Below are 23,722 nucleotides of genomic sequence, written 5' to 3'. Positions count from 1 at the left end.
CGTTTGCCCGCCTTTTCGCCTGGCTGCACATCAACGTTGGACGCTGAACCCTGTCGTTTGCATTGATTCTACCCATTAAACAGTGGTCTTGACAAGTACAACATCTGAGCAATTCGCCTGCTGGCGATCTGAACATCTAGAACTGGCGTCATTGGCTCTTAGCTCAACTAATTTGTCTTGGTCTGAAGCGCCCAAAAAGTATTGTATGGGACCTTTTACCGATTCGACCTTCCCTTCTTCCCTCGCTGTCCTTGCCATGCACTTTCTGCAAATCATCTCCTCGTCGTCGTGAATTCTTTCCCCTCCTCTTTCCCCATTTCCCCCTTTGACATCAAATCTTTTCTGTTTTCGAGGAGATCCAACTCGAGATTTGACCTTGCCTCGAGTGGTCGAACGTTGTCTTTTTTGTGTTGAAGCTCATTTATTTATACAGCGCGCAACGCAAGACCTCGAAAAAAGTAGTCCAGGCCAGACGACGATCCGACGACTGGGGTGGTTGGTGAAAAGTGACAGTTGGTCGCCCAGGGTTTGTTTTGTCAATTACCCCGGGAGTTACTCTCATCACGCTCCTTCGACTTGACAACGCCGCAGTTTTGTTTCTTCCAACGATTCGACACTTTTCCCCCCTTCACTAGCGCGTCATCATCTAAACATTACCCTCGACCCTGACAATACCTCCGGCTTTTTAACGACGTCGCTTTCGACAGCCTCGAACAGGGCCAGACCCTGCAACTCTGCTGTTTGATATTGCAGTCGATTACGACTTACACGAAAACTCCCACGAAACTACGAATACGCTCGGTAACGAACTACACATCCCACACTGTCCTTTGTTCCGGCGCCCTGGCTCAGTTGTCGCTACCTCGTCGCCTTCCATCCTTCTTCATATTTATAGCTTCCATGTGTGTGACGTCGCTCAGTCTTCGCACGAGCTCCATTCTTCACAATGGCCGCGGTCGATGTTCTGGCGTTCACAGACAGTTGGACAAGAAACGCACATGGCCTGCCGGTCTTCCAGTGTTTGTCAAGTGCGCCGGTTGATCGCTCTTTGCATCACCGACTGAGTCTCATTGCCCGTGCCTGGGTTGTTCACAGGTTACATGAAAATGTATGTTTGTTCCATTTTCTGCTCAGCTTGCGTAGTTGCAATTTATATATTGTCGCTTTTTTGCTTGATTCATGTTTCCCAGCAAAAGCTTAACAGACTTTAAATGGGTGGCGCTCAACGGCCAACCCCTCGATCAGCGGCCCGAACTCCTGAGGGGAACCCACCGCCACCCATTCCTGTCTTGTCATGCGATCCAGTTCCGGAATTGGAACATGTTTGAAAGTCTGTCTTATCTAACGCCATTCAATTTGTCTAGGTCTCTTCTTCACCATCACATCGCAAAGTGGCCGAGAGGCCGCTAATCATACCAGATCATTCTCCACGATGGTATTGTCGTCTCCCTCGATCTTGCGACTCTTCTGATCCTACCGACACCACAATGCCCCTGAATGGGACCAGCCGTTATGCCCATATGCGAACCCCAGCATGGCTCAATCCATCCCCTCAACCATCATCAGATGCTCAGAAAGAACGCCGCCGACCGAATGATGCGCTTCTTAACGATCCTAATTCCGACATCCTCATCGACTTCAACTCGAACCAAGGTTTCTACGAAGCGGCAAAGAAGAAGAAAGCAAAAGCACCTTCTGCTCCTCCACCACCGCCTCCGCCGCCTGCGGCTCCACCAGCAGACGATGGTCAAAAGGATGATAATACTGGAGGCGATGGAGGAGCTAGCGGAGGAGACGCTGCAGGCGGCGCTGGCGATGGAAATGGTGGTGGCAACAGCAACTCGCCCCCGAAACCTCCCACAACTTTCGAGAATATCAATCTTGGAGATAATAAACTAGATCTTGGTTTAAGCCCACCGGAAAACAAGGGCATTTCTAGTTCATGGGGTGCGAAATTGGGGTTTGGTGGTGGAGGATGGGGATGGGGCGGAGGAGGGAAAAGTGAAACGGCATCAACACCAGCACCAGCACCAGCACCAGCACCGCCGCCGCCACCACCCCAAGAAACAAAAGCCGAAGAGAACCCATGGGACAAACCTAAAGATAAAATAGGAGGAATAGAAGAAGATGACGATAGTTGGGGCTTCGGTACCAAGAAGGAGAAGAAACAAGGATCCACGCTCTGGGGCGCCGAACCTGACGAGGAACCAAAGGACGGAGACGATCCTTGGGGTTGGAGTGGTCAAAAAAAGAAGGGCAAAGCTGGTGGCATCCTAGAAGAACTTGCCCTCGATTCCGAGCCTGCACCCCCCAACGGAAAGAAAGATATTTGGGATACTTGGGGAATATCCAAAAAGGACCGGGCGAAGAAGAAGGGAATCATGGAGGAAGTTGCATTGGCAGCTGCACCTGATCCCCCTTCAATGGAAGATCAGTGGGGTGGCTGGTCTGGGAAAAAGGAACACACACAGAGCTCACTTTGGGGAGCTCAAGATTCAATACCCGCACCTGCCCCTGATCCCCCTTCGTTTGAAGACAAGGATGGTGACGACTTTTGGAGTACCTTCGGCACTGGAAAGGCAAAACCCCCGCCAGAGGAGACGAGTGGATGGGGATCATGGGGTGTAGGAAAGAAAGGTGAGGATGAAACAAGTGAGTCAAATTTCTTTAAAGCTCATCAAATCCCAGAGCCGCCTAAGACAAAAGACGACGGTTGGGATCTATGGGGAACAGGTAAGAAAAAGAAGAAAGCTGGCGACTTGATTCAAATAGAGGATGATATCCCTCCTCCCGCCCCCGATCCCGTCGAGGCTGTTGGCACCGACGACTTCCTCGATTCTTGGGGTTTTGGCAAGAAGCCCAAGAAGCCGGCCGCTGACCCGTTCGATTTCAAAACTTCCGGCGCCGATGATCCTAACGATGCTTTTTGGGGCTCAATAGACAACAAGAAGCCTGATGCACATGATTTTCTTATCGATGCTACTGGTGAGCTAAATCATGACGTTATTGGGGAAGGGTTGAGAAGCAAGGCTCAGATGATAAAAATATCAACTGTGGTTGCACTTCATCCCCCATGGCGAAGAAGTTGAATAACATGGAAATACGCCTTGTCTGACCGCCCTCCCCCAATATCAAACCCCCACACTTGTAGAACTCGCTGAACGGATGGATTTAATAGGAGACCCAGAGCAAGCCGCCAGAGAAGCTGAAGAGCAAGCCGCTCGCGAAGCCGAGGAAGCCGAGGCCGCTCGAGAAGATGAAGAGATTGCCAGTCTCTTGGACAAGAAAGCGAAAAGAGGAGGACGGCTCCTTAAGTCAGATCGAGAACGTCTTGCTCTTCTTGAAGGCAATGCCACCAGGAGAGCTGAAGCTCGAGCTACTCGCGAGGCCGAGGCGGCAGCTGCCGCTGAGGCTGCACAGGCCGCCGCTGATGCTCAAGCAGCAGCCGACGCCGAAGCTGCCGCTTTACAGGCCGCTGAAGACGCTGAAGCAGCAAAGGAGAACGAGGAAATTGCGACACTATTGGCGAAAAAGCAGAAACGCGGTGGAAAGTTGCTGAAAAAAGATCAAGAGCGCCTTACTCTGCTTGAAGGGAATGTCTCAAGAAGAGCCGAAGCTCAAGCCGCCCGGGAAGCTGAAGCCACGGCCGCTGCTCCAGTTGTTCCAGAGGCTTCTACTGATGAACCTCTCTCTCAAGAGACAGAACAGGATGGCCTTGCCACGCAAGCAGTTGCAGAAGCTGACACTGCACTCGCCACCGAAATCGCGCAGGAAGCGGCGGAAATAGAGAGCCTGAAATCGAAGAAGGTGAAGAAGGGAAAGCTTCTTAAGAAAGAGCAAGAACGACTGAATTTCCTGATCGACAATGTGGCGAAACGAGCCGAGGAACAAGCAGCTAAAGAAGCAGAAGAACATGCAGCGAAAGAAGCGGCTGATGCCCAGGCAGCAGCAGCAGCGGAAGCCGAAGCCGCTGCCCAAGCTGCTGCAGATGTCGAGGCTGCAGCTCAAGCCGCTGTAGATGCTGAAGCTGAAGTAGCTGCCAAGGAAGAGGAGGAAATGGCAGTGCTGAAAGCTAAGAAAGCCAAAAAGGTCAAGCTAACTAAGAATGAAACGACTCGATTGATGACCTTAGTTGGCAACTCAGTAAAGCGAGCTCAAGCAAAATCTGCTAAAGAGGCCGAGGAAGCAGCCGCGGCGCAGGCTGCTAAGGAAGCTGAGGAGACTGCAGCTCGTGAAGCAGATGCGATGGCAGCTCGTGAAGCTGAAGCGACCGCAGCTCGTGAAGCGGAGGCTGCAATTGCTGCCGAAGAAGAGAAAGAACTTGCAGATCTCACCGCTAAGAAGATCAAGCGAGGCGGTAATCTTATTAAGAAAAAAGACGTGGAGCGTTTTAATGTCCTTACTCAAAGGGCTGCCGAACGAGCCGAACGAGCAGCCAAGCAAGCTGAAGAAGCTGCTGTTGTTGAAGCTGAAGGAGAACCTGCAGAAGCCGCCCTGGGAAACGCAGAAGTGGTGATCGAAGCACAACCCGAGCCAGAGCCTGAGCAACCGCTTGTAGATATAGACGCTGCGTCTGCTGACCCCGAATCTGTCACAGCTCCTGACGCAGCTATTATCGCAGAGGAAGAAGCAGAGTTAGCCAGTCTAGACGCAAAGAAGACAAGGAAAGGCAAGCTTGGCAAAAAGGATACAGAGCGGTATAATATCCTTACAGAAAATGCTGCGCAACGACTAGCTGCTAAGGAAGCAGAAGAAGCTGCTGGTGCTGCCGAGGCTGAGGCTGCAAAGGAAGCCGAAGAAGCTGCAGCAACTGCAGCAGCCGCAGCCGCAGCCGCAGCCGAAGCAGAAGCCATAACAGCAAGCGAAGCTGAAGCTATCCTGATTGCTGATGAAGAGGCAGAGCTTGCTACTCTTGCTACTAAGAAGGCCAAAAGAGGGAAGCTTGTTAAAAGGGACGCCGACCGTTTTAATATTCTGACAGAAAATGCTGCGCAACGACAAGCCGCCAAGGAAGCAGAAGAAGTAGCTGCAGCAGCTGCGTCAGCTGAGGCTGAGGAGCAGGCTGCAAAGGAAGCAGAAGCAGCTGCCGCAGCAGAATCTGCTGCCGCCATAGAAGCAGCCGAAGCAGAGGCGGTGGCAGCTCGTGAAGCAGAGGCCGCAGCTATTGCCGAGGAAGAAGCCGAGCTGGCTGTATTGGCTACTAAGAAAGCTAAGAAGGGTAAGCTTGCAAAGAAAGATGCTGATCGATTTGCTGTTTTATCAGAAAATGCAGAAAGGCGAGCTCAAGAAGCAATCCAGATACTCGAGCAACCTGAAGATCATATACTCGAGCAACCTGAAGATCATATACTCGAACCCGAGACAGAAGTTAACGAACCTCCTCCCGAACCAGTCACAGATGAGGTCTCTGCTGAAGCCGATGACCCTGATGCTATTGCAGCTGCTGAAGCAGTAGCCGCTGCTATTGCCGATGAGGAATCTGAACTTGCTGCTTTGGTTGCCAAGAAGGAGAGAAAGGGCAAGCTTGGGAAGAAAGATACCGATCGCTTTAACCTCCTTATTGCCAATAGCACAGCACGGGCAGAGAAAGCGGCTCAAGAAGAGGCAGCTGCTCAAGCCACTGTTGAGGCTGAAGTAGCCGCGCAAGCTGAAGCTGAGCAGGCAGCCGCAGCCGAAGCTGCTGCCCTCGAAGAGGCTGCGGCTAGAGAGGCTGCAGAAGCAGAAGCTACACTTATTGCCGAAGAGGAGGATGAGTTAGCTGGTCTGACTGCCAAGAAGAATAGGAAGGGCAAACTTGGGAAAAAGGATAGTGACCGGTTTGCCTACCTGACAGAGAATGCAGCTCAACGAGCTGAGAAAGCTACTGCGCCAGAAGTCATGGAAGAGGCTGTTCTACAAGTCGAAGACCCTGATGAAAATCCTGCTGATGCTGATGCTGATGCTGATGCTGATGCTGAAGCAGCTGAGGCCGCTGCTATTGAGGCTGAAGCAGCTGCTATTGCTGCTACTATTGCTGCCGAAGAGGAAGAAGAGCTTGCTGCCTTGATTGCTAAGAAGGACAAAAAGGGCAAACTGGGTAAAAAGGATAGTGATCGATTTGCCTTCCTTACTGAAATCGCCACCCAAAGAGCCGAAAAGGCTGCACATGAAGAAGCCGCCGAGGAAGACCAAGAAGCAGCTGCCGCCGAGTCTGATGTCAATGATCACCCAGCCGATATCGAGGAGCCACTATTCGAAAATGCCCTAGAGCCACCAGTTGTTGAAGAGGAGACCCCCCCTGAAGATGATGATGCTGATGCAGCAGAGGCTATGGCCCTACTTGCCGCTGAGGAACAAGAGATGGCAGACTTAGAGGCGAAGAAGGCAAGGAAAGGCAAGCTGGGCAAGAGGGATATGGAACGATATACCCTCCTTACTGAAAATGCTGCTAAGAGAGCTGAAGAGCAAGCAACCAAAGAAGCCGAGCTTGCTGCTGCTGCCGAGCTTGCTGCCATTGAGTCTGCCGAAGCTGAGGCCGCTGAAGCTGAGGCCGCTGCTGCTGCTGAGGAGGCGGCAAGAGATGCCGCTGAAATTGAGGCTGCGGCAGCAATTGCCCAAGAGGAAGAAGAGCTCGTTGCCCTAGAAGCAAAAAAGCAGAGAAAAGGAAAGCTGGGACGCAAAGATACAGATCGGTTTAACTATCTCCTCTGCAACAAGGTTGCAAGGGAAGCCCAGGCTGCTGAGGAACAAGCTGCAAAAGAAGCCGAAGAGCAAGCAGCTGCTGAAGCTGAAGAAGCAGCAGCTGCTGAAGCTGCCGCCGCTGCCGAGGCTGAAGAGATAGCTAAAAGAGAGGCTGCTGAAGCCGAAGCTGCAGCTGTTGCTGACGCCGAGGACGAAGAAATGGCCACTTTAGCAGCCAAGAAGACCAAGAAGGGTAAACTAGGACGCAAGGATACAGAGCGTTTTGAGCAGTTGACTTTGAATGCCGTCAGACGAGCCGAGGAACAAGCGGCCCGTGAGGCTGAGGCTGCTGCTGAGGAAGCCCCGGCCGTAGAAGAGCTACTTGGCGAAGAAGACCCTGAGGAACCAGCACCGGAACCCGAAGAGACTGTCGAAGAAGCCCCTGAGGACCCGGTCCCCGATATTGACGACGACGCCGCCGCCGAGGCCGCCGCCATTGCCGCAGAAGAAGAGGCAGAGCTCGCTTCACTTGAAGCTAAGAAGGCACGGAAGGGAAGACTTGGAAATAAGGATACCCAAAGGTTTACATTTTTAACCGAAAATATTTCAAGACGCGCTGAAGAGCAGGCAGCAAAGGACGCCGCTGCTGCTGTTCAAGCTCTGGCCCAGGCTATCCCAGAAGATGTTGCTGAAGAAGAGGATATCACTGGTCAAGAAGATGCTGAAGCTGCCGCTATCAAAGCTGAAGCTGCCGCTATCGAAGCTGAAGCTGCTGCTATTGCTGCTACTATTGCTGCTGAAGAAGAGGAGGAGCTTGCTGCCCTTGCTGCTAAAAAAGCGCGAAAGGGCAAACTTGGCAGAAAGGATACAGATCGCTTTGATATTCTAACACAAAATGCAGCTAGACGCGCGGAAGAACAAACCATTAAGGAAGCCGAACATGAAGGTCAGGTAGAGGAATTAATACCTGAAGAGGTTGAGGACATGGCTGAAGCGGAGCCCGAAGAGAACCCTAATGCAGAAGAAGTAGCTGCCCAAGAAGCAGCCGAAGCCGAAGCCGAAGCCGAAGCCCGAGCTATTGCTGCAGAGGAAGAGGCAGAACTTGCAGCGCTAAACAAGAAAAAAGCAAAGAAGGGGAGACTCGGTCGCTCCGACACTGAGCGGTTTAATATCCTTATCGATAATGCTGCAAAGCGTGCCGAAGCTCAGGCAGCCAAGGAAGCAGAAGAGGCTTTAGGAGACGCACCCCAAGCTGAGGAGGAGGAAGATGATGAATTTGTCGATGCTGAAGATGGCGAGGAGGACGAGTTAGCTGAGGAGCTAGAACCTGTAGCCGATGAACTTGCTGAGCCTGAGCCTGAGCTTGAGGAAGATGAAAGAGCTACAGCTGAAACCACGATAGCTGAGACAGCAGCGCAAGCTGCCATCATCGCAGAAGAAGAGGCTGAGTTGGCTGCATTGACGAAGAAGAGGCTCAAGAAAGGAAAACTGGGCCGCAAAGATACAGAAAGATTTCAAGCCCTGTCAGAAAATTCTACCAAACGCGCTGAAGAAGCGGCAGCCCGAGATACAGATGACGCAGCTGCAGAAGTCGAAGCAGAGCTTGGTGAACCCGGACCCGAGCCTGAATATGATGGCTTGAAGGAGGCTGAAGCAGCGATAATCGCCGAGGAAGAGGCAGAACTGGCAGCCTTGATGAAAAAGAAAGCAAAGAAGGGGAAACTTGGTCGGAAGGATACCGAGAGACTCATCGCATTGTCGGAAAATGCTACCCGTCGCGAAGAGGAGCGAGCTGCTGCTGAGGCCGAGACCGAAGCCGTTCAGGAGGAGCCCGAAATTGAAGGCGTGGAAGAGACTGAAGGAGAACACGGTGAAGAAGAAGGCGAAGAGCAGGAGCGGGAGCCTACTGAAGGACAAGACGAAGGAGCTGCAGCTCGAGAAGCTGAAGAGGCGGCTATTGCGAGGGAAGAGGAAGACGAGCTCGAGGCCCTTAAAGCCAAGAAAGCAAGAAAGGGCAGATTAGGCAGAAAGGATACTGAACGCTTCGCCACCTTGGAGGAGAATGCAGCAAGGCGTGCAGAAGAACGTGCTGCCGCTGAGGCTACTAAAGCCAACTCACCTGAGGAGGAAGATGGTGAAGAGGAGGAAGAGGAGGAAGAGGAGGAAGAGGAGGAAGAGGAGGAAGAGGAGGAAGAGGAGGAAGAGGAGGAAGAGGAGGAAGAGGAGGAAGAGGAGGAAGAGGAGGAAGAGGAGGAAGAGGAGGAGGGGCCTGAGGCAGACGATGAAGATCAAGCTGCCGAAGAAGAGTTGGCAGTTCAAGAAGCAGAAGAGGCCGCAGCTCGGGAAGCAGAAGAGGCAGCTATCGCTGAAGAGGAGTATGAGCTCGAGGCCCTTCAAGCTAAGAAGTCAAGAAAGGGCAGACTAGGCAGAAAAGACACAGAGCGGCTTCAAGTCCTAGAAGGAAATGTAGCGAAACGCGCCGAAGAACGCGCTGCTAAAGAGGCGGCAGCCGGCGATGAAAATCTAGAAGCCGATGATGCTGAGGAGGAGGAGGTCGAGGAGGACGACGATATTGATATTGGCGAAGAGGACAAGGGGGAAGATGATGCTAACGCTGAGGAGGCAGCAGCGGCAGCAGCTCGAGAAGCCGAAGAGGTAGCAGCTCGAGAGGCGGAAGAAGCCGCAGCTCGTGAGGTGGCCGCGAAAGAACTGGAGGAGCTTGATTCCCTTCAGTTCAAGAAAGCAAGAAAAGGCAGGCTGGGCAGAAAGGATACCGAACGACTCAGAGTCCTAGAGGATAACGCTGCCCAGCGTGCTAGAGAGCTTGCGGCCAAAGAAGACGCTGCCGCCGCAGCAGCAGCAGCAGAAGTTGAGGAGGAGGATGTGGTTGAATTCAGCAATCCCCTTGAAGAAGAAAAGTCGGAGGTTGAAGTTGAGGAGGAGGAGGACGATGATGAGGAAAAAGCAGCCGACGCTGAAGACACTGCGGATAAAGAACCGAGTGAAGTCGAAAATGAAGCTGCTGTCGACGAGGACGAAGACGACGGGGACGAAGAAGAAGAACCCGAAGTACCGCCAAAGGACGAAGGACCTGAAGCTCCCGAAGCCCCTGCTGATGATGAAATCGTCGAGGTCATCGATTTGTCGCCAAAGAAAGAAAGGAAGAGTAGGAAGAGCAAATCCCGTCGCGATGCTCCTCCTCCTCCTCCAGTTCCAGATCCTCCACTGACGCCACCACCTGAGCCGAAGCAGTCTCGAAGGCCCAAAATTCACCGCGAAGGAACCTCGTTTGGTCGGTGGGGCGCGACACCACATGAAGAGAGGGACGAGTTACCTCAAGAGAAGTCGAGCAGACACAGACGGCGGGAGGAAAAGACATCGTCTAAGGGTTCCTCGTCCGACAAAGTCGAGAAAACTCCATCACGATCTCGTGGCACTGGCTTGTTCAGTAAACCACCACTCACTCGTTCCGCTACCACGCGCGAGAAGAAAGACGACATCAGCAGCAAACGTCGCCACTCTACGAATGCTCGTGGACTTGTGTCGCCTCCTCCTGAAGATATGCTCATGGGCGAGGATGAAACAAGCAATCGCCGCAAGTCGCGTAAGCCTCGATCACGCGAAGACGAAGATGCAATGATGTCTGGCGCTGCTCCTGTGCCTGATAGATATGAACGACGCCGCTCACACAAGCCACGATCGCATGAGGACGATGATTTGGTCATGGTAGATCCTGACCTTGCGACTGATAGACGCGAGCGCCGCCGGTCCCACAAACCACGATCTCGCGAAGAGGAAGAAGTTGCCATGGGCGATACCGAACGTCGTCGGCGAGCTAGGAGATCGAGAGACGAAGAGCCCGTGATGGTGGAGCCCGACGTTCCTTTTGACGCACCTCCACGAAGTTCCAAGAAGTCCTCAGGCTTCGCTGGCCTCTTCAGTGGCTTACGAACGCCCAAGACTGAACGACCTGACCCTCTGCGACGTCGCAGTACCTATGCGACAACTGACGATGAAGCCTTACGCAGTGCCAAAATGGATGGTGATGCAGTATTAGTAGATGCTGACCGCGAAGCAAGACGAGCTGCACGTAGGGCCAAGAGGGCCGTTGAAGGCGGCCCTGACCCCGAGGAAGCAGCGCGTCGAGCTCGAGATGAGGTGCGCCGTGAAAGACGTCGACGGCGCGAGGAAGAAGCCGATCCTCAAAGACAAGATAAAGAGGCCCGCCGTGCTGAACGCAGACGACAGCGCGAGGAAGATGCAAGACGAGCCCAGGAGGAGCGACAAGCGCAGGAAGAACAACAACGACTGCAAGAGGAAAAGGAGGCCCAAAGAGCTGAACGTAGGCGCTTGCGTAGAGAACAGGAAGCAGCTGCTGCCGCAGAACAAGCAGAAGATGAAGAGGCTCGTCGGGCTGCCAAACGTGAACGCCGCCGCCGCGACACAAAGAGAGCTGCTCGAGGTGCGGAAGAAGAGGAAGGTCATCAGCGACGAAGTCAGCAATCCGCAGACGAATACAATCAGCGGAGATCCCATCGTCGCGAAGAGAGACCGCAGGCACCAGCTTGGCCTCATTCTGGGACTTCGTCATGGGTTAAGGAACACTCTGACGCACCCCCTCCTCCTGACCCCGCTGATGCGGGTGATGCAAATGGTGGACAGACCGAGGATGAGATGGCAAGACGTGAAGCTCGTCGAGCTCATCGATCGAAATACGGAGAAGAGACGACAGAAGAGGCCGAAGATCGGCGAAGGCGACGAGCAAGGCGAGATGATCGTGAGCGCGGTGGTCGGGATAGAGAACGTCACCGAGATAGGCGTTCGGAAGGTAGTGATGAGCGACACCACAGCCGTCGAGCGTCAACCTTTATGGACGCAACAGCAACACCTCGTACAAGTTGGTGGAAGAAGATCGCTGGGTGAGCGGTGATCTGATGATGGATGAACGAACCGACGAACAAACGAACGAACGATGCATGAGTCTATTTCAAGCGAGCGTGTTTATGAATGTTATTTGAATGTGTGTCACTACTTCATGCGTTTCGTTGTGGTGGTCTTGTTTTCGGTAACCACGTTCTATGCCAACATGACACCAACATGGACATGGTCGGTGTTTAGGTTTGGCATGACATTATCAACGCATGGCATGTCTGGGATGGGTGCTTTGAGGATATTCTAGCATTGGATATTGGATATTGATTATTATGGTATTTGAAGTCTGGATATACGTATGTATTAGGACTGTATATGCTGGATATAGCAAATTGTTGTACTACATGTATACCCAAGAAACAAGGCAAGACGTCGACAAAATATGTGATTTTTTGTTTAGAATGTACTCATTATCGAAGTTGAATGTTTCTATGTGTGACCACCTATCTAAATTATTCAGTGCTCTTTGTGTCGATTCTACCAAGTCACATAGCTGTCACTACTCTGAGGTAAAGGGCACATTTTCCATTCTACTGTCAAATTTTAGCATATCTCTGGCTGGACTGACACCGCAATGTTAGTATGAAAGTATACATGTTGGAGTAATTCAATCCATTGCATAATTAAAGCGAATTCCTTAGATACTTTGTTCACACAATGATACAGGTAATCCCAACATAGCCTGCCCCTTGTCCTAATCATCCTAGAGCATCCTCCCTCCCTGGTCTGGAGCTCTATGTCTCACTCCACTTACCACCCACTAACATTAGTACATGCCACTCCCAAGTTGCGCTGACGACACCTCAACCTCGAAACCAACGTTTCCCTGCAAACCACCACCACCAAACTACGACTAAACCTACATTGCATCTGCAGTACAAACTGTTCAACTTAGCGCCACTTCCAGGCGCTACGTTTACTTCTTCTGCAGCACATCGATGAGGTGACCACCAGCGACTACGTCAATCAGTTGACGACCGACAACGACGAGCTGTAACCCAGCACCTCGGACGCTCTCGTCACTAGACCATGACTGCGCCGGGTAAAGGGTCGCGATGGGGAGCGTTCCTCTCGTCGGCCTTTGAAGGCGTCGAGAATCGTCTCGACAACTTACTTGACGAAGACCAACAGGCGGCACAAGGATATGAGCAGCAGCAGGGAATGAAGGCCGCGCCCGCGCCATCACCAAGCCCTAAACCTACTGCATCTGGTAAGCCGCTCTCTACTCATAAGCTGTGTTCCGGTGAAGGCAGAACTGTCGCATGCTAACTCGTTCTTCGCTATAGCTGCCGCTCCGAAGCCGAATCGTGCCAATGATCGTCTACAAGCCAGGTTGGCCAAGGCTATGGCCTCACGAACCTCACAATCATCGCCTCGCAGCTCCATCGATACTTCTCGCAGTTCAGTTGACAAGGAGCGCCCTGCCAGCACTGAACCTGTTGTGACGAGACAAAGCATCGAGGTATCGGAACCCAAACTAACTGAACCCGACATCCAAGTCGACAAGTCAACCTCCTCTGACAGCCCAGCTTCCGCCCCGACAGTAGAACAACCAGCGACATCCGAGGAAAGCGACAGTAGGGAGATCACTGAACAAAACTTCAAGCATGATTTCCCCACCCCGATTATCGTTGAGCCACCTTCTCAGGCCGAACCTCACAGTGCTCCGGAACAAGAAGTCACGGACAAATCCGAGGTCCAACTAATATCTAACAGCCCAATACCGGATACTAGGCATCCTGTAGAGGCACCACAGATCGTAGATGCTCCAGTCGAAGAGCCACAGAAAGACCAGGACGCCACCCAAGCTCCCACGCCTCGTTCAGAAGAGATTCATGAGTACATTGAGCAAATCGACTCACTACAGGCCAAACTGCAGTTTCTATCTAAAAATGCCGCTGATGCAGCTAGGCAGGCTGCAAGTTCTGCTGAAGCGGGTAGTGTAGAGCGGAAATTGGCCGAAAAGGATGAGAAGATCGCTCTGCTGATGGAGGAAGGACAAAAGCTTTCAACTTCAGAGCAAAAGTTCCGAACAACTGTTCGCAAGCTACGCGCCCAGATTGTAGACAATGAGAAACAGGCCAACGAACTCAAAAAGGGCAAAGAAAAAGCTCTGGCCGAGGCGGAGTCCCTACGTAGTCGAATCAACAGCAAGGAAGAGCAAGACAAGAGAAACGAGGAAGTGCGAAAAGCGAGCGTTGCCCTGAAGAAGGAAATCGATGCCCTGAAGAAAGACAAAGCAGTCAAGGAGGAGGCCTATCGACGTCTGGAGCAAGAATCTAAAGCCAAGGCTGAGCAAGCACAAGCCGCCCACACTGAGGCTTTGAAAAAGGCGCTGGATGTTGAGAAGAAGAAACAGCAGGAACTTGACCATACTATCGCGTCACTGCAGTCAGAAAAAGAGGCATTGGTTGAGAAATTGCGCCTGACCGAGGTTGAGTGGCAAGAGAAGCTAGACCGAGCATTAGAACGTGGTCGGAATACTGAAGAAGAGTTAAAACTAGAGCTGAGAGCGGCAGAGGGCAAACTCGAGGCAATGAGAGTGGCGGCCGAGGAGGCTTCTGCAGGATCAGGTGGTGACATCAAGTTGATACGACATATTGAAACCCTCCAATCGCAGTATGCATCAGCCAGCGAGAACTGGCAAGGTATAGAAACCTCACTCCTGACAAAGGCTGCCAGCCTTGAAAAGGAGAGGGACGAAGCACAACGGCGAGAGTCAGAAATGCGGAAGAAGGCTCGTGACGCGGTAAACCACACATTCTCGACAGCAAAAAGGGGGAACCATGGCTGACACCTTCACAGGCAACTCGGTACAAGCGTCTCGAAGATGAGCTTCAAGACGTCAGTCCAGCTCTCACAATCGCTCGGCAGGAGCTCGAGACATGTCGTGAAGAGCTTGCTGCCCTCAGAATCCAACACAAGAGCGCGGAGACGGCGCTTGAACAGGCACGAAACGAGCTCGAGAAGCAACAGCGAGCGGCGAGTAGGGAGGTGTCCGCTGAAGCCGAACGAAGGCAATGGGCAGACGACGTTGCTACAAGCACGCCCAAGTCTCAGAGCAGACCCGATTCCCCATTACTCTCTGTTGCCCGGACCTTTAGCTCGGACTTCATCGGGCTTCCTGTACCAGCAAGACAGCCTCGCCGAGTTCCCACACCGGGAAGCCAAACCGACAGCGCCGGCGATGGCTTCTTCTTTGGCCGAAGAATGTCCAGTCAACCTCCTCGCCCTAGTGCTTTGTCCACCGCCGGGCATGCGATACCTCCTCCACCCCCTTTCTCGCCTTTTGAGCCACCTACTGAGTCACCGCGCGCTGCATCACCGCCACCAGATCGTGACGATGGTCTAGATGACGGCGACCCTTCATCTCCCCGCAACGTTGCGCAAGACATGATTTCGGTATCGACAGTTGGGGCTGGTCCTTCCGTTCAACTCGTTGAGAGAATGAGCGCGGCAATTCGTCGACTGGAAGCCGAGAAGGTGGCTGCCAAAGAAGAAATGGCTCGCGTATGCAGCCAGCGAGATGAAGCACGATCTGATATCGTGAACCTGATGACAGAGCTGGAAACACAAAAGAGCGCTTCAGCACGAGTAACAGAGCTAGAAGCAGAAGTGGAGAACATCAACTCGCGATACCAGACAACATTAGAGATGCTGGGCGAGAAGAGCGAGCTCGTTGAGGAGCTCAAAGCTGACGTTCAGGACGTCAAGGACATGTATCGCGAGTTGGTAGAACGGACCGTGATGAAGTAAGAAAAGAGAAGAACTTGTTTCTATTTCAGTTCGTCATCTTCTGCCTTGTTCTCTTTGCTTTCTCTTGTTCGCATCTTAGACTTGGGCAAGGTCATGATGTCTTGCACTTCTTTTTCTTTCTTCTAGCATGTATTCCTAGCTACCCCGACAACTCGATACCCTCACGCTCCGCACCTTGTAAAACATATCGGCGTACCTGTTGACAAAGAGACAGAGTTAGATGGGGGTTTATAGAGTGGTGCGACAAGAAGAGAGCCAAGAATTCCATTTTCATAGTATTCTAGAGATATACATACTTCCTTATCTGGTGCCAGATCAAGTGCTAGCTCACCCGCGCTGTTCTTGAGTGTGAAATCGGCGCCTTCTTTGAGGAGGGTAACAGCAGTGTCTCCTAGAGAGCAGGGGTTAGTGGCTTTTTGATGTCGGTGGCAAAGAGAGTCTTTTTACCATGCCCCTCTGCAATTGCATGATGAAGGGGAGTGTAACCCTCATTATCAGCAGGGTTTAGTGGACTTCTGTTTTTGAGAAGGAGAGTCACCATAGGCACAGAACCGACAGCGGCGGCGCGATGTATGGGATACTGGCCCCTACGATCGCGTACTCGGGTCGACGCGCCGTTGTCGATAAGAACACGGGCGATGTCGAGGTTCCTCTTGGAGGCGACAAAGTGAAGGGCAGTCTATATGTTGAGCTTAGATGGTTCTCCATTTAGAGGTAGCAACCGAAGCATTACCTGTCCAGCAGAGTCTTCGAGGTCCGATTAGTATATGTAGAGTAATAGACAGGGAGCAAGACTTACTCTTGAGGTTCACGTCCGCGTCTTTAGACATGATAAGTTTGACGACAGCTTCACCCTCTGGAACACTGGCTGAGATCATCAAAGGAGACCACCCACTTTCATCCTAGAATGCGTTGGTTATGATCCTGACGGCGAAGGAAGACTTGAATGAGAAGCCGCTGCTCACCTGGACATCAGCATCGAAACTGCGTTGGTTGGCTAACAACTGAACGATGTCCCAGTTGTTGGAAGAAGCTGCCCAGTGTATGGGATACCGACCATCATTATCCTTTCGTTGCGATAATTTTGGGTCTGACTGTTCAAGAGATAAATGTCTGATTTATATAATTATGAAGCTGAATGCTGACCTTGAGGAGCCCTTCAGCAACAGTTACTGTATTTGTCTATTAGTGATGATCCCAGTCATGCAGTTGCATAATTCAATAGGCATACCTCGCCCCTCGCGAGCAGCGGTATGAAGAGGGAACTTGTCATCGTTATCCATATTGACGACGAAAGTAATTCAAGCGGACAAGAAAAGGTAAAAGTTATTAATAAACTCCTGTCTAGATGGAGATACCAAACAGTTGCTGCTGATTAGTGTGACGGCCGGCTGTAGGTAGCTGATCTTACGTAGGTCCCTGTCAGAGCAGAAGAGAGCTAGCTTAGTACTAAAATCAGTAGGCATTCAGGGACTGAGTGGACTGCAAGGCACCTGAACCTCGTAGCCACATACATGTGGCGCTATGGCGTAAGAAAATCTAGCGCCACACACGGCTGCCAGCCTTCACACGCTTCCGTCGCAACTTTTAAGATATCCCAGATTATTATTATCAACTTCCCCAGCGATCATCCAGATCCTTTTGAGTCGCAAACACAACCGCACATACACCATGGAAACACCAGAAGTACCTCAAGATGCCCCTCAACTCAGTGCTCTCGCCGCGCAGAATGCGAACGTCTCGAGAACAGTCTACGCCCATGCATCCGAGCGATCGGCCACAAAGCGCCAGAAGCTAGACGACGCGTCCGAGGACCCCATCATCAAGAGACGGTTCCGTAACGAATATTCAGATGTAGAAACTCTACCGCCATCAATCACTGCGAAGCTTCCAACGAAACAGCCTGGAAAGAAGGCTTCTAAGGCTGGTGTGCCTGCTCGCCCAGCCATGAAGCTCCTTGAGGGCGCGCCTGGTTCAGGAAAGGCCTCTACTTCTGCGGCCAGGGACGAAAGTACACCACAGAACATGAGTCTTACGACAAGAGGAGTGCAAGGCCTTCAGCAGCAGAAGCCAGAATGGCACGCGCCTTGGAAGTTAATGAGGGTCATCTCTGGTCATCTCGGTTGGGTGCGCAGTCTGGCTGTTGAACCTGGCAACAAATGGTTTGCGAGCGGTGCAGGAGATCGAACTATCAAGATTTGGGACTTGGCGACGGGCTCGCTGAGATTGACTCTGACTGGACATATCAGCACTGTGCGCGGCCTTGCAGTGTCCCCTCGTCATCCTTATCTCTTCTCTTGTGGCGAAGATAAGATGGTCAAGTGCTGGGATCTCGAGACGAACAAAGTCATCCGTCACTACCACGGACATCTAAGTGGCGTCTATACTCTTGCCCTGCACCCTACCCTCGATGTTCTGGTCACTGGTGGTCGAGATGGTGTCGCCCGTGTCTGGGATATGCGAACCAGAAGCAACATTCACGTCCTCTCAGGTCACACACAGACGGTTTCCGATCTCGTTTGTCAAGAGGCTGACCCTCAAGTTATCACCGGATCTTTGGACTCGACAGTGCGACTCTGGGATCTCGCAGCGGGCAAGACCATGGGTGTACTAACCCATCACAAGAAGGGTGTTCGTGCCTTAGCAACACATCCATCAGAGTTCACGTTTGCTAGTGGTAGCACAGGAAGTGTCAAACAATGGAAGTGCCCTGAAGGCGCCTTCATGCAGAACTTCGAGGGCCACAATGCGATTATTAACACGATGAGTGTTAACGAGCAAAATGTCTTCTTTACGGGAGGTAAGTGATACGATTCAAGTATTTCGTCATATGTGTCTAATTTGAACTGTAGGCGATAATGGTTCCATGAGCTTTTGGGATTGGAAGACTGGTCATAGATTCCAGTCTCTTGATACCACAGCTCAACCTGGCTCTCTTGACGCCGAGGCAGGTATCATGAGTTCAACATTCGATCGCTCTGGTCTACGTCTGATCTGTGGCGAAGCTGATAAAACAAGTAAGTCTCAATTTCGCCTTGACATGCTCGTCTTTGCCTTGCTAATACATCTGTCCACAGTCAAAATCTGGAAGCAAGATGAAACAGCAACAGAAGAGTCACATCCCCTGGAATGGAAGCCAACTCTGGCCCGACGAAAGTTTTAAGGAGCAATCAGAGGTGGTATGTTTTTTTATTAAGGATAAATTGTCGCGGAACGCCGTTCTTCGGGTTCTATATTACAACTGTTATACACCGATACCCAAAGCCTTAAGGTCCCCGTCATCACGGAGGGCCATTTTTACTTCATCATCTGCAATAGAAAGACGGAGCTTACTGGACCTCTCTGCGCGCTGAGCTTCAAGGTTAATCAGGCCGGCCGCTACTAACTCGAGCGCCGCTGTGTGAATGTGACCGGGTCTGGTCATTGGGCGCTGACTTCCCATCTGCGTCCCCTTCAGGCCATTGTTGAGGACTGCCGCTACGCCTGGAAGTGCTGCTGGAGCTCGAAGGCAGGCACGGTGTATCTCGTCCAGGGTTTCCCCGAAGGTTGTCTCAGCAAGACCTGTTCTTCGAATACGCAGCAAAAGAGCTGCCATGACAAGCTTGGACATCAATGGAAGGCTGCGAAGGTGTTGTTGAATGGGATTAGTGGTTGCCTCGTTGATGGCCTTCTTGATTGTCGCAATAGTAACACGACCCGAACTTTTGGGTTGTGTTTGGCTGTCTCGCTTGCTTGGAGTTGCGGGATCACTAGGAGCATCGGCCTCGGCGAGCTCAACAGCTCGGCGGCAGATGTCAAGGGCTCTTCGGGCGTCACCACTTACTGCGGCTACTTTTCGACTAGCGAACTGTATAGCGTCAGGATCTACGATATTCCCAGGGACTCCTTCTAATCGTGACTGAATAATCTTCATCAGTTGTTCGTGATTGTAACCAGGGAACGTGATGCGCGTTAGACCTGTAGCTTTTAGTTAATATCACAGTAATGCGTATGATGGAGATAATACCTAATCGACTGCTAATCTTATTGCTGAGGGTTCTCTCGGGAAGATCCATGGTGTTTGCAACTGCAAGCACAATGAGACGGCTATGTCGCAAAGTCGGCCAGTTGAAGAAGTTGTACATGACGGCCTGGTTCTTGGTGACAAGCTGGTCAAGCTCATCCATGAGCACAACACAAGGAATTCGGCGAGGGCTGGGGTTGCTGAACTCTCTTTCCAGAAGATCAAGAGCCTGCGCTGGACTAGCTCTCTCTCCTTTAAGGGCTTCCCAGAGAAGGGTATATGATTGGTGAGGATCCGTGATTTTCATACCATTGATCTCGACGAATATGAAATCGTCCAGCTCATCAGAGCCTACGGCTTCTTCAAGCCTGGAGACTACCTCGCGGACCGTCGCTGTCTTTCCCGTTCCAGGTGTTCCTGAAATGTAAATACAGTTACCTGTACCATCTGAGATAGCCGCTTCGAGATGAGAGTAGACCAAAGAGAATTCTCCTTCCCGGCAAGGAAGACTGGTTGGAACTGAGGAGACATGCAAGCGAGATCGTGCTATCTGGAAAGGTGAAGATTCAACTTGACTAGGCGACAATTTGCGTGTGGCCAAGGGTGTAAACTCAAGTCTCTTGCTTGCACTCCTACGGAGAATTGTCAGTAACTAACGCCAAAGTGAGCAGCTTTTGGTCACCAACCTTTTGACACGAGAGCCTGGCGTCGCTTGACTCCTTCGTGAAGTTGGCGTAGCAGCTACCGAGCCTCGTCCTGTTTTTGTCGGGGTCTGTGGAATTTGAGGAGGATGATAAGTATCATCAGAAGGTGATGGGCTCCGTGCCTTTCGTCGACGTCGTGTGATTTTTGTACCAGTCTTGACTCTATCCATCAAAGCAAACAAATCATGCTCGCCCCCATATATTTCCTCCCATATAAACTCGTCTGTGTACGTAGCAGTGCGGGTATTGCAGCCTCGTCGACAGACAAAGACCTTACCGAAGTCTGGATCATTTCGAGGAACCTTGCCTTGAGGGTACTTCGTAAGGAAAGCATCTTGGGACATGATCTTAGCTTTGCCGTTGATGGATGCCAGGGGGTTGATATCCCATGATGGAGAGATATAGAGTTCATTCTAGAATCATTTTGATTAGTGTACGTTCAACGGCCTCGAGGAGTTTCAAAGCTAACTGGGTAGTAATCGGGTCGTTTCTTGTCCCTGCTTCGGATCTCCTTTTCACTCGAAAACCACATGAAGTTTGCTGCTTTCTCTCCTTCTCCATCGTCTTCAACAAACTCGCAAATCAAGGCGATCCAGGCCTCATTAGAGCCATCGGCTTTGAGCATGACAGTGTCTCCAATTCTACACTCAAATTGGCCAATCCTCGCCCCGACGATCCTGTCACCTGTCACCTTTCTTCGTTTTCTATCGCTCTGTGTTCCATCGCTTCGTTCTGTCGTTGAAGTAGAGTTATAGATCCATTCCCATGATGGTTCTCCGTCCGCAAGCTCATCGTCTGATAGATCATGGGGCATTTCAGACAGTTGACGTTTTGCCTTCTCTTCTGAAATGATGGGGGCCATTATTTCGTCGTTATTCGATGCTAAGTACTGCCGCAACGATTCACGCGTCGCGGGAGACGCGACGGAAGTAAAGAACAAATAATTGGTTGCTATGGGTTATGCATATACCGGGGATTTATAACTACTAGTCTACCTACCTACCTAAGGTACTTAGGTAGGTAGGGAATCTTTAGCACCTACCAGGCACTTGCGTACCTAGCTTAGATGGTCGAATTATTAGCCCACTTTAGTACCTTTGTGCAATAGAATTACATGTAAAAAGAAGCTTAATGAGATTCTTTAATCTAATGTATTAAGACACATTGACTAAATCTATAGTATCTACTTCAGAGCTCGCTATTAATTGACATAGGATTACGGGTGTATGGAAATGTGCAATTTGCTGTCTCTGTTTTTACCTCGAAGATGTTGTCAGAGCTTTGAAGTACGCCTTGTAGTTCGTATTAGTAGTATTTTTTAGTTTAATTTAAAAACATAAAATATTATAAGCATCTGTTAATTATGACCAGTTCTTATCTATTCTTGGCTCTTACAAATAATTACAGACTGAACTAATAACTTTTAAATATATGTAATCAATAGCCTTATTTAAATAGAGCTATAGAAGTTCTTGAAATGAATAGCTTATTCTAAAGTATTATTACTTACTTATATATTAGCTCAGACACCTCGTTGAATCGAGAGCAAGATTTTCCTGCTTAGACTACCTTACCTGTGCATTTACTTGATTATGTACACTTAGAATATTTGCTACCTAAGGTATAAGGTAGACAAACACCAAGGAGGCATAGAATGGCAAGTCCCCGAAAGCTGTGCAAGTGCCATGCAGGATAGCAAACGGGAAAGAGCAATCATGCTTTGCCGATAAACAGTACCAGCCCTTTGCCCTCAAACGAAATGCAATGAAATCGTTTGCTTCATAGGCAGCCGCCCGGCTGTGATTCACTGTTTCCATGCACCTCTTCTCCTTTCTTTCCATCCCCCCCCTCCGCCTTCTCAACTCTTCCCACCACAAGACTTTACCGTGACCACCAGTCTTTTAAACATTTCCGTGGCCGGCATCTCGCACACCTATCGATATTACCTATTCTTCACCCGCTCTTTCTTCTCTGTTCTCCCTTGAGTAAAGACTGCGCACTGCGGCATGTATCGGGGTAGGGGAAGAGAAGTGCCCTCGGGAAGAGGTGGCTTCATCCCTCCAACTGCTTTCTCAAGGACGCCAAAGTTTGCGTCGACGAAAAATGAGAAGTTGAAGACAGCTAAAAACATCTACCAAGGTAGAGAAGAAAAGATACGGCAAGCCGAGGATGCTGAACATCTTGGCCGTCCACCGCCAGAAAAAGATCTAGTACAGGTAAAGGCCGTCTCGAACTCACCTCTAAGTTTGAATGACAGCGTTTGACGAGACTTGCAGGCGACCCTTGTACTCCCTGGGCAACACTTTCTCCCCATTGCATTGGATGAGCCAGGAGCACTCGACGATATCCGCAGAAAGTATCGGGTCTACATCACGCGGGATGTACCAAACATTCTTGAGATTCACTGCGATTCTATCCATCGCCTTCAGCAGGCGTTTGAAGCAGTGAACTGGAGAATTCGGGACATGCGTCTATCTAACGACAGTTCTCCTGCGCGTTTCTTTGTACAAAAGCCAACTGAAGCGACTGTTACTGATATGATTCGATTGGAACTTGGAGCACGCCCATTCTTTCTTTCGAAAACCTCGAATCTTGTCACCAACACTTCTGCGATGGACGAACACTTGCCAAAACTAGCATCCGACCTGGCGTCCTCGGCAGAAGGCCTCATGGCACTCACCAAGACCATGGGCTTACGAGTCAATTTCGGGCATATTATTATTGCCAAGAGACCGAGAGGTACTGAAGACGAGATCACATACACCGATTTCGTCAGACTTATGAACATGTATCCCAGTCGTGGAGGAGCCTCGATTGAAACCAGGTGAGCAGACAATAGGCTCAAATTGGATCACTGTTCCTGACATGCATTAGACTTGAAGACGCTAACGAGGCGGAGCAGCTCTTGCAGTATATCTCACGCCCAGAGGCGGGCATCTGCAAGAACATAAAAGACATGAGGCGTGGTTGCGAGGTGGTTGTAATGGCCAATGGTCTACGAATCAAGACCGAGGCCGACTACGATCCTCAACTTATGCAACTGGCAATGGTCCACGCTACTAGGCCAGAGCCCCGGGCACGTTGGAGTTGGACGATTGCTGCTCCTGACATGTACGTCAATTATTCGAAAGAAGTCTCACTTACTCATGTCTTGTACTCACAGGGAACACGATTGGAATATTCGAATGGACGCTTGGGACAAAGTGGACGTTCCACCAGAGTTCAAAGATCTTGCAAAGAGGGTATCGGTTGTCTTCAAACCAGACGAGGGCACCATTCTCCCTTTGCCAGAAGTCAACACGAGTAAACTTGCGATCCCCGATGAGCAAATCACTGAAATTCGGGCAAGATCTTGGGCAATAGTTCCATTCAAAGAATCCGCCTATGTCCTCAAGATTAACATCACCAAGACTCTAAAGGGACCTCGCACGATTGGAGAGCAAAATATTACTTGGGGGGTTGAATTATACGCTCTCCACTGGGAAGAAAGTGTGAATCACGCCAGTGGTGGCCGAAAGTACTGGGGGAAGGGCCTCGAGAATATATGGGAGGAGGGTGATGATCTCCAGTCGAGGCTCGGGTGCTTCTTGCGGACCATATTGGAGGTCCAAACCCTCCTGAACAGGGTGCATGCTGATACTGCCTCGCCATAGCGGGCACGCAAAGG

At 51.0% G+C, this 23,722-nt stretch overlaps 7 protein-coding genes across 7 annotated transcripts; 5 read left to right on the top strand and 2 right to left on the bottom strand.

Moving 5' to 3' along the window:
* The first annotated feature begins 541 nt into the window (after window positions 1-541).
* Window positions 542-10,055, top strand: BKA55DRAFT_48954 (uncharacterized protein). The gene is made up of 5 exons (XM_046186247.1): window positions 542-1,108; window positions 1,365-2,637; window positions 2,689-2,985; window positions 3,179-9,416; window positions 9,472-10,055. The coding sequence occupies exons 1-5, from the start codon at window positions 947-949 to the stop codon at window positions 9,887-9,889; spliced, it is 8,388 nt and encodes a 2,795-aa protein (XP_046057218.1). The 5' UTR covers window positions 542-946; the 3' UTR covers window positions 9,890-10,055.
* Window positions 10,056-10,348: 293 nt separating this feature from the next.
* Window positions 10,349-11,727, top strand: BKA55DRAFT_48810 (uncharacterized protein). The gene is made up of 2 exons (XM_046186240.1): window positions 10,349-10,929; window positions 11,065-11,727. Exons 1-2 carry the CDS (start codon window positions 10,721-10,723, stop codon window positions 11,588-11,590), a joined length of 735 nt encoding a protein of 244 aa, XP_046057217.1. The 5' UTR covers window positions 10,349-10,720; the 3' UTR covers window positions 11,591-11,727.
* An 894-nt stretch (window positions 11,728-12,621) lies between these two features.
* On the top strand, window positions 12,622-15,348 carry BKA55DRAFT_588881 (TATA element modulatory factor 1 TATA binding-domain-containing protein; the record flags this gene model as incomplete). The annotated part of the gene is made up of 3 exons (XM_046194849.1): window positions 12,622-12,802; window positions 12,879-14,341; window positions 14,398-15,348. 3 exons carry the CDS (start codon window positions 12,622-12,624, stop codon window positions 15,346-15,348), a joined length of 2,595 nt encoding a protein of 864 aa, XP_046057216.1.
* An 80-nt stretch (window positions 15,349-15,428) lies between these two features.
* Window positions 15,429-16,158, bottom strand: BKA55DRAFT_48682 (uncharacterized protein). Its single transcript, XM_046186231.1, has 3 exons — window positions 16,148-16,158; window positions 15,796-16,095; window positions 15,429-15,739 (listed from the first exon to the last, which is right to left on the bottom strand). Exons 2-3 carry the CDS (start codon window positions 15,887-15,889, stop codon window positions 15,510-15,512), a joined length of 324 nt encoding a protein of 107 aa, XP_046057215.1. The 5' UTR covers window positions 15,890-16,095; window positions 16,148-16,158; the 3' UTR covers window positions 15,429-15,509.
* Window positions 16,159-17,019: 861 nt separating this feature from the next.
* BKA55DRAFT_498203 (WD40-repeat-containing domain protein) lies at window positions 17,020-18,511 on the top strand (the record flags this gene model as incomplete). Its single annotated transcript, XM_046186528.1, has 3 exons — window positions 17,020-18,148; window positions 18,201-18,365; window positions 18,426-18,511. The coding sequence occupies 3 exons, from the start codon at window positions 17,020-17,022 to the stop codon at window positions 18,509-18,511; spliced, it is 1,380 nt and encodes a 459-aa protein (XP_046057214.1).
* An 81-nt stretch (window positions 18,512-18,592) lies between these two features.
* On the bottom strand, window positions 18,593-20,917 carry BKA55DRAFT_683503 (P-loop containing nucleoside triphosphate hydrolase protein; the record flags this gene model as incomplete). Its single annotated transcript, XM_046198518.1, has 4 exons — window positions 18,593-19,305; window positions 19,355-19,983; window positions 20,038-20,468; window positions 20,525-20,917. 4 exons carry the CDS (start codon window positions 20,915-20,917, stop codon window positions 18,593-18,595), a joined length of 2,166 nt encoding a protein of 721 aa, XP_046057213.1.
* Window positions 20,918-21,571: 654 nt separating this feature from the next.
* Window positions 21,572-23,708, top strand: BKA55DRAFT_631968 (uncharacterized protein; the record flags this gene model as incomplete). Its single annotated transcript, XM_046196957.1, has 4 exons — window positions 21,572-22,271; window positions 22,332-22,879; window positions 22,930-23,166; window positions 23,219-23,708. Exons 1-4 carry the CDS (start codon window positions 22,062-22,064, stop codon window positions 23,706-23,708), a joined length of 1,485 nt encoding a protein of 494 aa, XP_046057212.1. The 5' UTR covers window positions 21,572-22,061.
* Window positions 23,709-23,722: the final 14 nt, after the last annotated feature.

Source organism: Fusarium redolens, assembly GCF_020744475.1.
Source record: "Fusarium redolens strain MPI-CAGE-AT-0023 chromosome Unknown BKA55scaffold_1, whole genome shotgun sequence".
Classification (NCBI taxonomy): domain Eukaryota; kingdom Fungi; phylum Ascomycota; class Sordariomycetes; order Hypocreales; family Nectriaceae; genus Fusarium; species Fusarium redolens.
The sequence above is the reverse complement of the archived record's forward strand: the minus strand, read 5'-3'. Positions and strand labels throughout refer to the sequence as shown.